Here is a 16,221-nt window from a genome sequence, read left to right as displayed (position 1 = left end):
CAGTATTTGGCATGAAGAGCTGACTGCGCCATGCCCACCTGTGCAGTGGGGCAGGGCTCCGCTCCAGTGACTGTCCTCCTGGCAAGTCCTGCTGCTGTTGCCTACGAGACTCCGCTTCCCTTGGCATGAGTAGTGAACCACGGCCCCAGATGTAAACAGGTCTCCAGTTAGGATGGCGTTGGCAGGGACCCCTGGGTGTCCACACGAAATAACTTAAGAAAAAAATCAAATCAAATCAGTGAGTACATTGTTCCTGTTAAGCTGCTTTGTGTTGGTCAGTGTCCCTCAGAGACTCATACAATCATCACCGATTAACAAAAAACACCCGAATACACTGCACATCGGTGCAGTGCCCTGGAGAAGAAATGCCAATTTCCAGACGACCCTCCCTCTACCCTGAATAGTCACGTTACTGAAGTCCAGGAAAGGGTCCGTCAATGAAGTGTTTGTTTTTTATTAGGTTAAGATAGCTTTGCTTAAGGTAGAAATTGATATTTAGGTTTTCAAAAAAGAAAGTCACTCTACCTAAATTTTTTCCATCTGCCCTTAACTGTATCCTAAGTAAGCAGTGTTATACAAAATGTTAGAAACTAACATAGATTCACCAAAACTATTTCCATTACTTCTGCAGTTAGTATGACAATCGTGCTTTGCTTGGGGACAAAACTCGGTCAAATCTGCTTCCTCTTCCAGTTCCCATGTCTAGAGAGACCATCTAACAATTTTTCTTTGAATAGGTGGCAATCTAAAATGTCTAAGTAAAAAAAATAATAATAAATTACTGATCAATATTTTCCTCAAGTAGTCCACTCATTTCTTTATAATTATACCAAATCAGGCCCATCATCTAATCATAATTATCGCTCAAGAAGGAAAATTCTAGAATCCAGATTACCATAGGATGGTAAAGACTTATCTCTCCCTTTCTATAAAGTCCAAAGTTAGGGTTAGCCATGGGCAAATTTTACACCACGTACAAACAGCTAACTGGGCTGATGATGCCGAAGAGTGTTCAAAGGCTCTGCTGGTTTAACAGCCTCGAGGGGCTGCATTCGGTCACTGGCAACCCCAAAGTGATGCCAGCCAGAGGGGCAGGTTTGAAAGGTTGGAAGGCATCGCCCATCCCCTGAGTCACATAAGCCCTCCCCTGAGACTGTCTTATACTGATATCCACTCACTGGACAAGAGGAGTTTATCTACGGAGTCCTAAAAAGAAGCTAACTAGAGCTGAATCAGTGAAATTGTTGATAAATGATCAGTTCCAAGTGAAATAAAAGAGAAAAAAATCAGTGGAACAGTATAACAGCAAAAACAGAGATGGAGGTTAGCTGCTGCAGAGCACGTGAAAACAAAACGCTCCTCTGCTAGCGTGTATTCCCAGATTCACGGTAATTCTAGCGGCTAATGACAGCAAGAGGTGGGAAGTTGCCCCTTGGAAAATGAGATCAGTTAAAACCTGGTTCCTGGAGGTTGGAGCACGCTGGCATCATTGCAACAACCAATACAAGTCTCACAGACACCAGGGAAGATGCAAGAGAAATCTTTGGGGAGAAAAACAAACAAAACAAAACTAATTTCTCTGAAAAGTTCCCATGTGTGAAGGCACAGAAAACCAGAAAACATAAAGCTTGATGAGAATAGTAATACATTTACAGATGTGTTTTGTCACGTAAGCCTGTACGTTTGTTTTTGAAAGTCATCGCTCTCTTTCTCTGTAGAAATTCGTTGTTTTGTTACAGTTAGAATTTGAGACAGGTTTCCGGGTAGATTGAAGGGGCTTTGTGGGACCCTGACTTGCAGGAAAAAAGTCTCCAGCACCAATCCACTCTGAAAATGTACTGAAAACGCCCTAATTGTCACAGGTAAAATGGATTATCACTTTTTCCAGTAAGTTCAATTTATAATGTGATTGTCATTTCCTATTTTCTCTACCCACACAAAATGAATACTAAAAAGGATTGTTTTGTTTTGTTTCTGACTGATTTTTAAAAGGCCAAGGAGAGTGACTCCTTTTCCTTCATTTTCAGACTACGTTTTAACAAGACAATTCTCTCTGAGCTAAAGGACAATATGATTTTTCAAGTGAAAGAAAGTAATACTATAGCTATTTGGGTAGAAAAGAAAGTGTCCTTGTGAACCTGTATGGTTTAAAATGTACTGTTAATAGTCCGCCCTCCTCTTCTTTAAACCTATGGGTCAGGAGGAAGTGACGACCAGGACACTATCTTTCTAATCATGTTCACATCGGACTGTACCAGAAGCGCTGATGAGACCCAAATTAGGCCCCTCAGAGAGCGCCACCCTTCCGGCCACAGATACTAGGTCAATAGATGGAGACACCGTTTATAGCCTCTTGCCAATATCTCTGAACCTGGGTCCAGACAGACGCATGGTGTTGAGAGATTCGGGGTGTTGACAGAGGCGCCGTCCAGAGGCCGCTGGCGCCCGTTTGAACCGGTGGATTAGCCTCCCTGCTGGCCCGAAGCAGGAGACAAGCAGCAACAGCAGACACAGAGACAGCCCGGTCCAGGCAGAGCCCGCGAGCCGAGTGCGTCTCCCGCTGGGGCCAGCTTTGCGAGCAGGCCAGCACCGCCGCCCCTTTCTTCCCGCGGAACTAGCGTGACTCGCATTTGGTGATTTCTGGCCAACCTATAACGTTGTCATAGTAACAAATATAAGTTGTGATGGGGGTGGGTAGAGAGAATTAAAAATCAACACCGTTTTGAATACTTGAAAAGAACCGCGTTCTGTTGGTGGTGTTCTTACAGGGCTCTGTGGCCAAAAGGACCCTCACTTACCCAAACACTTGGGCAAAGAGCGATCCCATAAGCCATCTGCCATACAGGTTAAGGCAGAAGATCCCAACAAGTAAAATCCCTTCTTGCAGTGATATACGACACTCATTCCATATTCAAAACTCTCGGGGAAATTCTGTTGCTCGTGACGAACGGCATTTTCCACAAAGCCTGGATCCGAGCAGTTCACCACTGCAAAGGAAAGCATGGTGCACATTATTCAAATGCAGCTATACGTTTATAAACAAAACAGACGGGACGAGAAGGCAAACTCCTCCTCGTGGTTTTCGAAAGTTGGTAAGACGACAGCATGACAGCCAAAGCTTGTGAAATTCTGTACCCTTGACGAATTCCGCTTCCTGCTTTCGGCCATTATGCTTCAAAACATGTCAAGCAATATATCGGCTACTATAGCACCTTTAACAACATGAGACTGACAGCCTTTAACTGTTTCCTAATAATAGGCTTCTTCAACGTAAGGTCTAAAATTCATTTCCCTGGTTAGGTTTTTATGTTATGAAAATGTTAAAATAGAAACGGCTGAAGTTAGTCTACGTATTTGTATGCGACTGTGATACTTCAGGACAGCCTGGGACACAGTAATTAATTACCACCCCACCCTGACATGCACTAATGCTTCAATATGTGCCCAAGTAATTTCTGTTATGTGTCTAAAGCAGACAAAAACGACAACTCCTCTGTCAACACTTAATAGAAGTGTAAATTAAGGCAGCCTCTGACTTAAGCTTCTTCCCCTGTAGAAACAGCTCCGGCAGTGACAGCGGGGTGTGCCTGGTCCATCTGAATGGCGCTCTCTGAGGCTGAGTGCCGGCTGGCCTCTGGGAGGGAACCAGCCGCGTGCTCTCGCAGGTGCAGAGGAAAGAGCGAGCCCCAATTCTCTCTCTCTGACCCGCCCACTGCTGAACGGGGCAGCTGCTGGGGAGCCGCACTCTCTCCAGATATTTCTGGCTCAGAAGCCGGTAGCATGACAAGTTCCCAGGCAGCCACTGCACTCGGTGTCCCAGCGGCCAAAGGCAAACCCTGCCCATCTGAACCCTGATTCCTCTCTGTCCCCAGGACGACGGGGTGGGCGGATCAGAGGCGGACAAGGGTCCCTTTCAGTGCTGCAGAATAATATCCTATCCTTCTTAAACCAATCCTGAGTTGATAGAAGAAAGACAAGTTCTTTCGAGTCAAGCAAACATGTTTACGGACCCCCGGCAGATATTTTTAAGGCTCCAGAGTGCATTGCACCTGCAATAAAATTGTCACCAAACCCACCATAATAGCAGGCATCAGCTATTTGGAAAAAGTGTCACTGACTTGCACGATTATTTTTATGACCTGAAAAACGCCCGCATCGGGCCATTGGGCACTTGGAGTTGCGTGTCAAGCCCAGGAGACAGAAACAGCTCCCTTGTGTCTGACCTTCATAAGCAGGAAGGTGTTGCCTTGGCCTGAAGGCCAAAGACTCTATGGTGTCGAGTTTGCGCTTACATCGCTCTTAGAGGACGGTCCCCAAACCACAGCAGACTCTCTGCAGTGAGAGGAAAGGACACCGCTTAGGCGACCCAAGTGGAGGCGCTGAGCCTTCCTGTGCCAGGGCGCCCGGCCCATGCCTCACGCGCCCTGGGACTCCGCACGCCCCACCTGGGTTCCTCCTTTCTTTAATTCATAGTTTTATATTCGGGCCCAGCTTTCTTCCTGAATGCAGCCTGATTGTGGGGTGGGTAAGAAAGACGAAGTGCACAAAGCAAGTGCCATTATGCGTTTGGGGTCAAGAGAAGGGTGGGGCTGGAAGCCAGAAGAGAAAGAAAAGAGAAACAGTTATCGCTCCGGTAATGGTGAGGTCCACCTGCATCCCCCCCTTTGCCGGCCGAGGAGAGCAGGGCTCTCTGAGCCCCACCATGGCGGGAGGAGTGCCGTTCAGAATTCGTGAGTTTCATGCCCAAGCGCTCTGAAACCTCGAAGCAGAATTCTCCTTGGGGGGCTCTCTTGCCCACGGCACCGTGTGTAGGAGACACGGAAGTCCTCATTACTGACGATACTGACGACCACTCTGGGATTTTACGTTGCATTAGAATTACCTGGAAGAAGTGCTGAGTCCCAGGCTCCTCCCCATCCTTTCACCTAGCTCAGCATCCTTAAAAACCAGGCAATAAAAATGCTTGACAAAGTTAGATTCCATGAGCTCCAAGACGGAAACCGAATTGCTCTTGATGTTGGAAGAGGTATGTCTACACTCTAAACCTGCTCACGCTTTTCTCAGTCCCATCCTGTGGAATTAGTCCTACAGAATCTAGTCCTGCATAATTGCAGTCAGAAACATCTATTATATCCCTTCCTCTTTATTTTATTGGTTCCACTAGGAGATTCAGCTGTATCTACCAGCTTGGGGAAAAAAAAATAAGGCAGGAAGATTTTAACTTATTTGTCCCCGACAGAGAGAACTGTGAAACATTCCACGTCTTTGCTGCACACGAGTGTGCTTCACCATATGGAGGGCAGGCTGCCGGCCTAGACAGCTCAGCACTACCCAGTCCGTCCACGCACTGCTCTCCCGTCTCCATTCTTTCTGTTTTGTGCCCAATTCCTATCTGGAATCTGGTGGACTGAGACTTCATATGACGGACAGAGGTGAGCTGTCAGCAAAGTGGAAGGAGGGGTCAAATTACTTAAATCATCCTGTGGCACCTGAAAGGACCAGTAAAGTTGATGGTGTGAAGATAGGTCAGACCAGGTCACACCTGCTGGAACTATTTTACTTTTTTAGCTGGAGACACAATGTCTAGCAGGGCAGAGCATCAGAGAGAAACTGGTGAGAGACTCATTGTGGAAGTCTCCCCTCATCTTAGCACCACCCCTCAACACGCCAAGCGCTGAGACTTGGCCTTGATGTTCAGGTGTTAAAACCTGACAGAGAACGGAATTTCCTCAGCTGGAGAGAATGAGAAATATTGATATCATATGTACATAGCCTGTGTGGAGTCATGAAGGCACAAAATGTGTTCCAGGGGACATTTGTGTATGTTGGAGGGTAAAGAAGACATTCATATACTGATCAGTAACATATCCAAGGTCACAAAAGGGGTCATACCAGAACTAGGTAAGGATCAGAGCTCCTGATTACCTGATGACTTCTGAAACTCCTTCTGTGGCCTTAGGGCTTTATGTGAAAAGGAAGGAAGGGAGGGAGGAAGGAAGGAAGGAACTACCTCCATCTCTTCCTAATGTGTTTTTGTTTTTTTTTTGCTTTAGCCTGTGTTTATGTTTATTTTTCTGTGTTTACTCCTGTTTCTTGCTTCTTTCTTGTTTTCTTTTATGGCTCATTAAAAACCTGATCATAAACAGGAAAGTAAGAAAATGATGCTTTGTAATGGAAATACAGCCAGTTTAAATTCTTTGGCAGTGGGAAAAATGGGTAAGAATTAGTTCACTAAATTTTTTAAAAAGCATTCATAATTGATTAGAGTCCTGTGTAATATGTGTTTTTTAAATTTTTCAATAGAAGGGATTATGCAAAGTTGAGAGGATAATCGAAGGTGAGGTGACTATTCAGTGTATCACACAGAATAAACATTTCCAACTTGTTTACTTGGATGAATCAAAACTTAAATCAAAACTTAATTACCGGTCACCAAAAGCAACTTCTATGATGACTATTTTTCAAACATATGAAAGTTACCTTTCATCTTTTATCAATACCTGATAAGAATAAAGAAATTGGTTTTAGGTGTAATGAGACATTCGGGTTTGACAAAGAAGAAGGTTCTAATTGATTATAGTTGATTCTAGTTAAATTTCAGAGGTGGGTGGGAGTTGGGGCAGGGAGACTGAGCACCTACTATGCGCCAGGCACTTTGCTAAGCATTTCGCGTGCACTGGTTTACTTAGAACTCATGGAAACCTAAGAGGAAGGTAGTATTTCTTTGACTGTTCATAGAAGAAAACTGATATTCTCCAGTGAACTTGAGGATTCACTACAAGACCCTGGATTCAGTGATGCAAGTTTAGTGAGTTTTTTTTGTTTCCTTTTTTATTCCTCTCTAACCAGAACAGAACCATCACTCACCCCGTATTTTCTTAATTTTCTTTATACTCATGTATGTAATAGCAAAGGACATATATTTTAATTCTCTGAGTCTAAATGGCCAATCCCACAAAACTGTAGATAAGAAAGAAAAAATAAAACCTCCAAACATTTGCATGTAACACAAAAATTATTACGCAAGGAAAGAAGATATTAAGTGACTCATCCTAAAACTGCCAGACTTGGTATACCTCATTTATTTCTCCTTGAACTGACTGAACTTCCAAGCTCATGACGACACATATTTGAATTCAGGAGACGAAGACTCAGAAAGCTCTTCTATAGAGACGGGGGCCTCTGGAACAGTAGGCATAATCTGATTCTTAAAATAAAAGTGAAGACGTTTGTTTTCATTCCTTTTAATGAAATCTACATCCATATAATTTATTTATTCCAGAAAGATATTACTACTAGCAAAAAGGATCCCTTCTTTTATTTATTTACTTTCCTGATCCTGTTTGTAAAGATAGAACCAGGGGGTGAGTCGTTTCCTGGATTGGAGGGTTCTGATTTATCACAAACACAGCTGGCATGGCCAGAGCTTTTCCCTGGGAAGGGCTGAGTCTGAGGATAAAAGGTGAGTCCAGGGTGGAGAGACTCTGTGGAAATCTGTGTCTAAGTCAGCCTCACTTTAGCACAGATTTACTGGGAGTTCATTCCAAAGTCCTGGTGGGGTTTCTCTCTTGCATCATTAACCAGATGCTGTAGGATTACTCAGGATTCCACAACTCATTGACCTCTGCAGATTAGACATCTGAGAATCACATCAAGTATTTGGGAGAAGAAATCAAGCACAACAGGATGCTGACATGAGACACCACACCCTGAACCATCTGGGGGTTTATTCAAGGAACCACATAAGGTAAGAATCAGGCCATACTGCAGTACACACCTTGAAGAATCCCTGGAAGTTTTATTAATAGAGTAGCTACTTTTGTTAACTTTAACTTTTTGAGTTTCACGCCATTTTTTTCTGACGCTTCACTGTCTTTATAAGTCTGACCTCTTTGAATTCATGCTTTTCCTGGTCGAATAATATGCATGTAAATTCTGTGCACTAGATTGTATCTCTTAGTTCATAAATGAAGCAAAACAGAGCAATAGAAAATAACAGAAGCATGAGCAGGAGGCACCCGGGAGATGAGGGGTGATTTCCAATCCCCTCAGCACTCGGACGGCTGTTTGTCAGTCATCTCCTTCTTCAACAGACGTTTTTGAAGTGTCAGCTTTTAAAATTAAGTACTAATTTTCAAGTTCTGCTCTTCCAAAGGCAGTGTCAAGAGAACGAGAAGACAAGCCACAGGTTAAGAGAAAATATTAGAAAAGACATAACTGATAAAGGACAGTAATCTGAAACATTAAAAAAAACTCTTAAAACTCAACAATAAGAAGACAAACAACCCAACTAAAAATGGGCCAAAGACCTTAGCTGACACCTCAGCAAACAAGACCTACTGATGGCGAATAAGCCTATGAAAAGATGCTCCACATCATAGGTCATCAGGGAAATGCAAGTTAAAACAATAATGAGATTCCACTATACACCTATTAGAATGGCCAAAATCCAGATCACTGACAACACCAAACACTGGCGAGGGTGTGGAGCAACAGGAACTCTTACTTATTGCTGGTGGGAATGCAAAGTGATACAGCCACTTTGGAAGACAGTTTGGGTTTCTTACAAACATAAACATATTCTTACCATACAATCCAGCAATCATGCTCCTTAATATTTACCCAAAGGAGTTAACGACTTATATCCACACAAAAACCTGCACAGGAATGAATATAGCAGCTTTATTCATAGTTGCCAGAACTTGGAAGCAACCCGGATGTCCCTCAGTATGTGAATGGATAAACTGTGGTCCATCGAGACAATGGAATATTATTCATCACTGAAGAGAAATGAGCTATCAAACCATTAAAAAAATAGAGGAAACTTAAAATGCATTTACTAAATGAAAAAAGCCAATCTGAAATGGTTATATACTGTGTGATTCCAACTGTATGACACTGTGGAAGAGGCAAAACTATGGAGACATGAAAACGATCAGGGGTTGCCAGGGGCTGGCGGGCAGGAGGAGGGATGAATAAGTGGAGCACAGAGAAACTTTAGGGCCGTGAAAACACTCTGCAAGATATGGCGGTGGTGGATACGTGTCACTCATTGTACACCTGTGCAAACATACAGACCGTCTAACACCAGGAGGGAACCCTAATGTCACCTGCGGACTCTGGGTAAGATGACGTGTCCATGCACGTTCATCAATGATAACAAATGCACCATCTGGTGGGGGTGGTGACAGCGAGGGGTGAGGTGGGGCTGTGCATGGGTGGTGGCAGGGGGTTTATGGGAAATCTCTGTACCTTCAGCCCAACTTTGCCATGAACCTAAACTGCTCTACAAAATAACGTCTACTAAAAAAATAAGTCCATTCCTATTTTTCAAGAAAAGGGAGGAAGGTAAAAAAAGTCAGAATCAATACTGAAGACTTTAAAACACATTCTAGCATTCTTTAAACTGTGCCATAGATATCTAAAGGACCTAGTATCTATTGTAAAACACCAAAAAACATTAATAAATGATAGGCATTTAACTTCCTCTCTCTCTCTTTTTGGCATAAGTCAGAGGAAAATGAAGTACAGAAACAAAAAAAGTTTTGATAATTAAAAGCCTGCTGTTTTGAACTTACTCAATCTTTCATTTAACCAGAATGTACTGTGTCCAGTGGACAAAGTCTCAGCAGCTGTGGGGACTTTCTCCCCCATAATTAGCCCCCGGATTGGTATCTACTTAAAGGTATCAAGTATTTCACCCATCTCTGTACTGACAGTGTGCAGCACAGCATTCGGAACACAGTAGGTGCTTAATAAATATTAAATTAAGTTGAGTAGAAGGGTTTGGGGGGAATGGATATAGATGGTTCTCATACACCTAAGGCATCAAAGGCAGAGTTAGGCCGTAACCCTGTGTGAAGATAAACTGAACCCAAATTTAAGGGCCTTCATGTGTAACCATTCTTTCAGTCGTGCTGTTTTTTCCTTGTTGTATAGGGCAGTGAAAAGCAGTTTGATTAAAGGTGTGTAACCTTTTCCTACACCTTTGCAGCCGCGTTACCAAGTGTCGGACACCTACAGCTCAGCCTGTCCACTGCCGTCCACGTGCTCAGGGCTCCCGGCAGACACGTGGGCCCCACGTTTCCCTGTGAGACGTGAGGGGGAGGCTGAGTGAGTGACCCTGCTCATCACAGCCACGCGCATCACGATGCTCAGCGAGCATTTCGGGTTTGCCAAGGTGCCCCACGTGGAAGGCAGAGGGGCCAGAGGTCATTTAGAAGCCAGCTTCCTGCCCTGGCTCACACATTCCAAGATGTCTCCTAACCCCGGTCACCCTGTTCCATGGCCCTGCCTAATACAATTATAATAATAACATATAACCTACAAGATGAACTTGTCAATGTCCAAGCTGACCAGACCCCCACGTTGTCAGGAGACCAGCAGGAGCTTTGGAACAAGAAACCAGGGGCATCTCTGTGAGATACTCCACACCCCCCCCAAACAGGACACGCCCGAAGCCCGCTTTCTGGGGACAGTGAGAACAGGGAACCTGGGGTCTCTGCTCTTCACAGCATGACTTTCCAACATTGAAAAGGGAGTTTTAGAGGGAAGTGGAATTAGGAGGCTTTACTTTGTCTTTGAGCTTAAGCCAAGCACTCTGATATAGACATGTGCCAGACTCGACAGTTTGTAGTCAATTTCACATAACTGCTATTTAAAACTTGCCTGGATCCCCATTCTGCTATTGTTGCATTTGAATACAGCTCCCTTGGGGCCCAGTGGGAAGGTGGGTGGTTGTCAGAGCAAGGGACCTCCGTAAGTGTCTGCCTTTAATACCATATTATTACCAAAAAGCCAAACCAAAACAAAACAACAAAAAACTCACCTTCTCATGGAAGGACATGCGTCTTCAGTAAGAGAGATGTTTTAATTGAAAATATCTGAAGGAGATGTTTTAAGGAAAAGTTTTTGTATTTCTAGCTCAAACATCTAGAAATACAAAAACTACAAAACAGCATTCCCTTGGAAATTTAGGTGTTAGTCCAGATCTATGTGTCCATTTTAAAAGAAGTGATTTCTAAAACTTGAGATTTAAAAGCAATAAGAACTTCTCAAATACATCCATAAGGCTAGAAGCTTAAGGACCAAAGATGTGGAATACACGTGGCAGAAATAAGTGAGTGCATAAATGGAGAGAAAGACAAACGGAAGACGAGTAGTCTTTGAAGTAGAGAATCCCAGGGTTTTTTGATTGAATATCTGGCCAATAGCAAGAAAGAGGCCATGGAGCGATTTGCGCGTTATACTCAGAAATGTTTTCCCACCCCAACAACAAGCGCTTGCAGAAGCCCTGTCCCTGGAGGGGAAGCTTCCCCCTCTACGCACACAGACAGGCTCCCTGGTGTTATGGTTCAGCCCTCACTAACCCCGGAAGCTCTCCTACCTCGGCAGGTCGGCAGAGGACTGCTCCACTGGCCGTTGCTCCTACACTGGGCTCGAGATGCGCCCTGCAACAAGTAGCCGGTGTTGCACGTGAAGTTCACAACATCATTCAGGTTGAACTCGCTGCCGTTAGTGAAGCCGTGGGCAGGGTTCCCTGGGTGGCCACAGGTGATGGCTACGGAGGAAGACAGGTCCACATTAATAAGTCATCACTCTCACTTGGCATTCTTCATTAATACATATACAGGTATGTTAAATGTATGAATTAAGGGGTTGACAGCTAATCAGATATGTTACAGATTGTGTTTATATTTGGAAGGGAATATTGAGAGAAAGAATCATGGGCTGAACCCACAGGTTTTTATTATAATCGTGGAAAATAACTAGCGCCTGGCAAATGTACTTTCTTCATCACCATAATTATTATTTCTTACATCATGATAGAATATCAGGTAATTTTAAAATAAAGCAGTGAAAAACAAGAGATGCTAAATTTTTGTATTAATCATGAGTTCTGAATATTTTCCCCTGAGAACACACCAGCTAATTTTGTGGAACTCTCATCTTGAAACATTATAGGGAATTGGATGATAATTTAAATCGTGTATGTATAAATTAATCCAATATCAATTTAAACATCATGAAATTAGCAAAAATAAGAGTACATGCTCAAATCATATTTTCTTTGACATTCCCTATTGTATGGTCCTTTGGAACATAGCCAACCCTCATTATGTCATGTCCACAATAACAGCAATACAAATCATGAACATATCCCTCACTGGTCCTTTCAAAAGAAACACATTACAGTTGTAAAACTGGTGTGTTCCTTCTCATTTATTTTGTCAACAATTTTTTCTTCTAAGCAAAGCTTTCACCCTTGAACTGTGTACAGTTACCACAGCACTATCCCAGAGAACACCTGCCACTGTCCTAAACTTACATCAACAATCCCCTTGTTTAGGAAAATAAAGAACATATTAGGAAAAAAAATTGGTTTAAAAGGAAATTTGCATAAGGGTACAATCTCTTCTAAAAATAGGAGTCAGCATTCGTCTCTCAAGTTATAAAGTTTGAGGACAATGGTTACATACAATTTCACCTCTTTATTAAAGGGACGACCGCGTACAAACTCTCTGCGTTCTTGATGAAGCAATGGCAAGAACACAAAACAACACAGAAGCTTGGGGGGGTGGCTACCGTGGGGCCCCTGCAAAGCCAACCTGCAGACTCGGGCCCAGCACCTCTATCCTCCTCTGGTGGGACGCTGTTTCCACCTCGTTGTCCTGGGACAACGCTGGGGGAATGAATGCCTGACCTCCCTCATCCTGGGACCCATCTGAGATGAGCGGGTGAGCAAACTCAATGTGGAGGGAGCCTGCAGGAGGCGTCAGAAGGACATGGAACGGGAGGAGGACCAGAGACGGAAGGGGAGGAGCGCCCACGTCCTCTCTCTTCCGACAGCTCTCCATCCTCTCTCTGAGCTTAAACGTGTCTGTGTTATGACCTAATGACAAAAGAAAACACCACGAAGGGAAGCACCCGCTGAGTTAGTTCACAGGCTGTACTTACGGACACAGACTGGGGTGTGTCCGGACCACTTGTGGTCTTGCAAGCATATCCGGACGGAAGTCCCCACGAGCCGGAAACCGGGGTTGCACTGATACACCACGGTGTCCCTGTAACTGAAGCCGTCGCCGCTGATGTGACCGTTCACGATGGGATCCGGGGAGCCACAGTGGCCCGCTGAAAAGCAAGCAAAACCGACAAAAACACGCTGGAGAGCCTGTCTTCTGTAAAAGTACCACATTCGTGGAGAAACAACAGAGTCCTACGGTACGGCACGGGGAACTCTATGCAACGTCCTGGGATAACCAGAATGAAAAAGAATATACAAAAGGATATATATGTATATGTATATCCGGGTCACTATGCTGTACAGGAAAAATTAACACACCATTGTAAATCAAGTATACTCCAATAAAAAAATCTAAAATAATAAAAGTACTACATTCAAAATTAGTTTATCTTTATTGCCAAGTGACTGACAGCATTGAATGCAAACATCATTGGAATTTTTTCCATTTATGTATTTTTTATTTGATAGAGTTTTCTTCAACTCATTAATTTTTCTCAACAATTGTGGGTAACATAAGTAATAGTTCAAATATAAAATTGTTAAAAGGTAATTCCCCAGTTACGGTTTCTCCATTTATTTCTTTTACTTATTTTTCTTATTGATATTTTATGTTATTTATCTATTTATTCTATTTCCAAATAAAAGCCAAAAGAAAGGAAGAGACACTTGGAATATAAGTTCTGTAACCCTACTGAAAATGGGTAGCAAAGAAAAGGATGGAAGGATCTCCAGTGAGAGACTAGATTCCTGAACTATCTGTGAAATTCCAAAGGAAGGATTGATATCAGAAAATAAGTTCAATTTCAGAAAATGTCCATTTGAGTTATGTCTGAACTGATGTCTAGGGGAAACTGTCGCATCCTCAGTTGAACACAGAAGCCCAGAGCTCTGGGGAGGGACACCCTGCAGACACAGCAGATTTAGGAAAAGCTAGATTACAGATGGAGGCTGAACCCAACAGGTGGCTGAGCTCGCCCGTGAAGAGTATGTACAGCAAGGAAAGAAAGGGCCCAAAGACAAAACTGGGGTGAACATCAATACTTAAGGGGAGGAAAATAGTACTGATGTGAGGACTCTGATATGTAAGGAGGTCGCTGGCAAACAGGGTGTCAGGTAAGCTTCAGTACCAGAGGGCTTCCAAGTGGGGAAGGAAGCTAGAAGAACTTTCAGTCCTTCACGAGTTGAAGGCTGGGGAGCGACAAAGGTTCTTTGCCTGACAAAGCTTTAATCCGGGTCCTGACACTCCTCCCAGGCCCTGTGCACCTCCTTGTAAAAGCCGACTTCAGCAAGCACCCTGCTGAGTCAGCCTACGAGAACCCTCCAGCCTCAACATCTGATCCAGTTTCTCATCCCCACCTGCCACTGGTAGGTGGGTTCAGCCAGAACCCCTCCAAGCCCTGAGGTTCCCTCTCAGGAATGTCCCACCCGTGCCCCCTCCCTGCCCCTTGGCTGTGACCCCCGCTGGCCAACACGGCATCTGGAGTTGAGCCATATCTTTGTGAAATCCCATCACCCTGGTCCCTACAACCAATCGCTAGGGTACTAAAAAAAGTCTGCCTCATTATCGTTAAGGAGCGTCATGAATATTTTTTCTCTGTAACAGTAGGAAGGTGCTGTGTGGTCCAGGGAAAACTATGAAAGACAGGATTCCCTTCTTCTCTTTCACTCTCCTTCCACTTTCTTTCCTTCCTCTCCTTCCGTCCTCCTCTCTGTCCCTCCCCCCTCCTCACGTCCATGGAAAGAGTATCTTGTTAACTCAACAAACTATGGAGCATTAGGAGTAACTGACATGAAAAGGATGGATAGACAAGGAGAGTTCCTAAATTGTCCACCAAAACTCGCTCCTTAGGCTGGAGCGGCTGCAGAGCGTTCTGGAGTGGACTTCCCCTGGCCACTACCCTCCGAGTAGAGCACCCAGCTGCCAGTGTTTTACTCAGAGTACGGCAACCCCAAAGCTGAGAGCATGGCCAAACTACTGTCATATGACACTCAGGGCTAATGCCACCATTCTGGAAGAATTCAGAACAGTACTCTCTATTTCTGTTTAAGGCAATGCAGCTGCATTGTGTTATCCTAGGTTTGAACTAGATCTGTTATCAGCAAGATGACCTTGCAGAGGACAGAGGGAGAAAACCGAATCGGTGACAGGTATCCCTCTTTGAGCAGAATCTCTGCGCTAACATTTGTAAGAGGTCGGGTCAAGTTGTGCTCGATTCGCTTGATCTTTTGTCACCTCTGCAGCTTTTCCACTCAGCCAGATCCAGATCAATAAACCTGATTCTGACCAGAAGCCAGATCGCCTCCCCCCACACCAGGCGTGAAACAAGCAGGGAACTGGGAGGAGGCTGAATGTTCTCCGGGGGTTGAAGGGAGAGCTTCTGAGGCTGTTATCCTGGAACACGGATGCGGGCTCCTTCCCAGAGGCTGGGCTTTGCACGGCGATCTCCGTCAGGTCGAGACGTGGAGCCCCATTCGCATCGCCGAGACAAGAAAGGAGCCAGAGCCGCCACGCACGGGCTTACTGCAGGGATCCAGCCACTTCCGAGGTGAGAAGGAAATGATGTAATTTCTAGAAGTACTCACCAAAATAACACACTCCGATCCTCAAAGACGGTGCGGGCCACCTGATTCCTGGCTGCTACTCTAGAGAATGTCAACCACTTTGGGGGTATTCTGAACCTGATCAGCACCCCAAGAGGAGGGACCCGGGCTCAGGGTAACCGAGATGCTGAAAGGGATACATTGCAACAGAAAGTCCCCAACCCTCTCCGTGATCTGCACAGCCTCACTCTTGACTTGGACAAACACGACTGGCTAGGCTCACTTTTAAACCTCAATCATATTTTTTTCATCTAAGTTTTCAGTAGGACACATGCTTCAAGGCTGCATTCTCTGTTGAAAGCCTGGCAAATAAGCACTCCTAATGGCAAGGAGATATCTGTACACTCCAGAAACCAGATGGCAAGGCTGACAGGCTTGTGTGGAAATAAAGACTTCCAACAGCAACTCTTCTCTGACATGTGGTCACTTCAGTTCTGGGAGGAACTGGCCTTAAAGACCTAAAGAAAATCGGGGATGTCTTTCAAACACACTCCCTTTCAGCTCAGTGCCTAAAGGAAGAAGAATTGACAGGACCACCTCGAACTTCACTTCCTATTTTATCCTCTTCAGTTTATGACCTTACATATTTCATGTGC

At 44.4% G+C, this 16,221-nt stretch overlaps 1 protein-coding gene across 1 annotated transcript in view; it reads right to left on the bottom strand.

The window, feature by feature from the left end:
* CSMD1 (CUB and Sushi multiple domains 1) overlaps positions 1 to 16,221 on the bottom strand; it is a 1,821,542-nt gene that overhangs the window by 33,854 nt on the left and 1,771,467 nt on the right. The window contains exons 53-56 of the mRNA XM_036838958.1: positions 12,958 to 13,131; positions 11,387 to 11,560; positions 2,799 to 2,987; positions 39 to 212 (exon numbers count right to left, since the gene is read on the bottom strand). Coding sequence (XP_036694853.1) covers positions 39 to 212; positions 2,799 to 2,987; positions 11,387 to 11,560; positions 12,958 to 13,131 — 711 coding nt within the window. The remainder of the gene's footprint in view (positions 1 to 38; positions 213 to 2,798; positions 2,988 to 11,386; positions 11,561 to 12,957; positions 13,132 to 16,221) is intronic.

The sequence above is a fragment of the Balaenoptera musculus genome, chromosome 21 (assembly GCF_009873245.2).
Source record: "Balaenoptera musculus isolate JJ_BM4_2016_0621 chromosome 21, mBalMus1.pri.v3, whole genome shotgun sequence".
Lineage (NCBI taxonomy): Eukaryota > Metazoa > Chordata > Mammalia > Artiodactyla > Balaenopteridae > Balaenoptera > Balaenoptera musculus.
The sequence above is the reverse complement of the archived record's forward strand: the minus strand, read 5'-3'. Positions and strand labels throughout refer to the sequence as shown.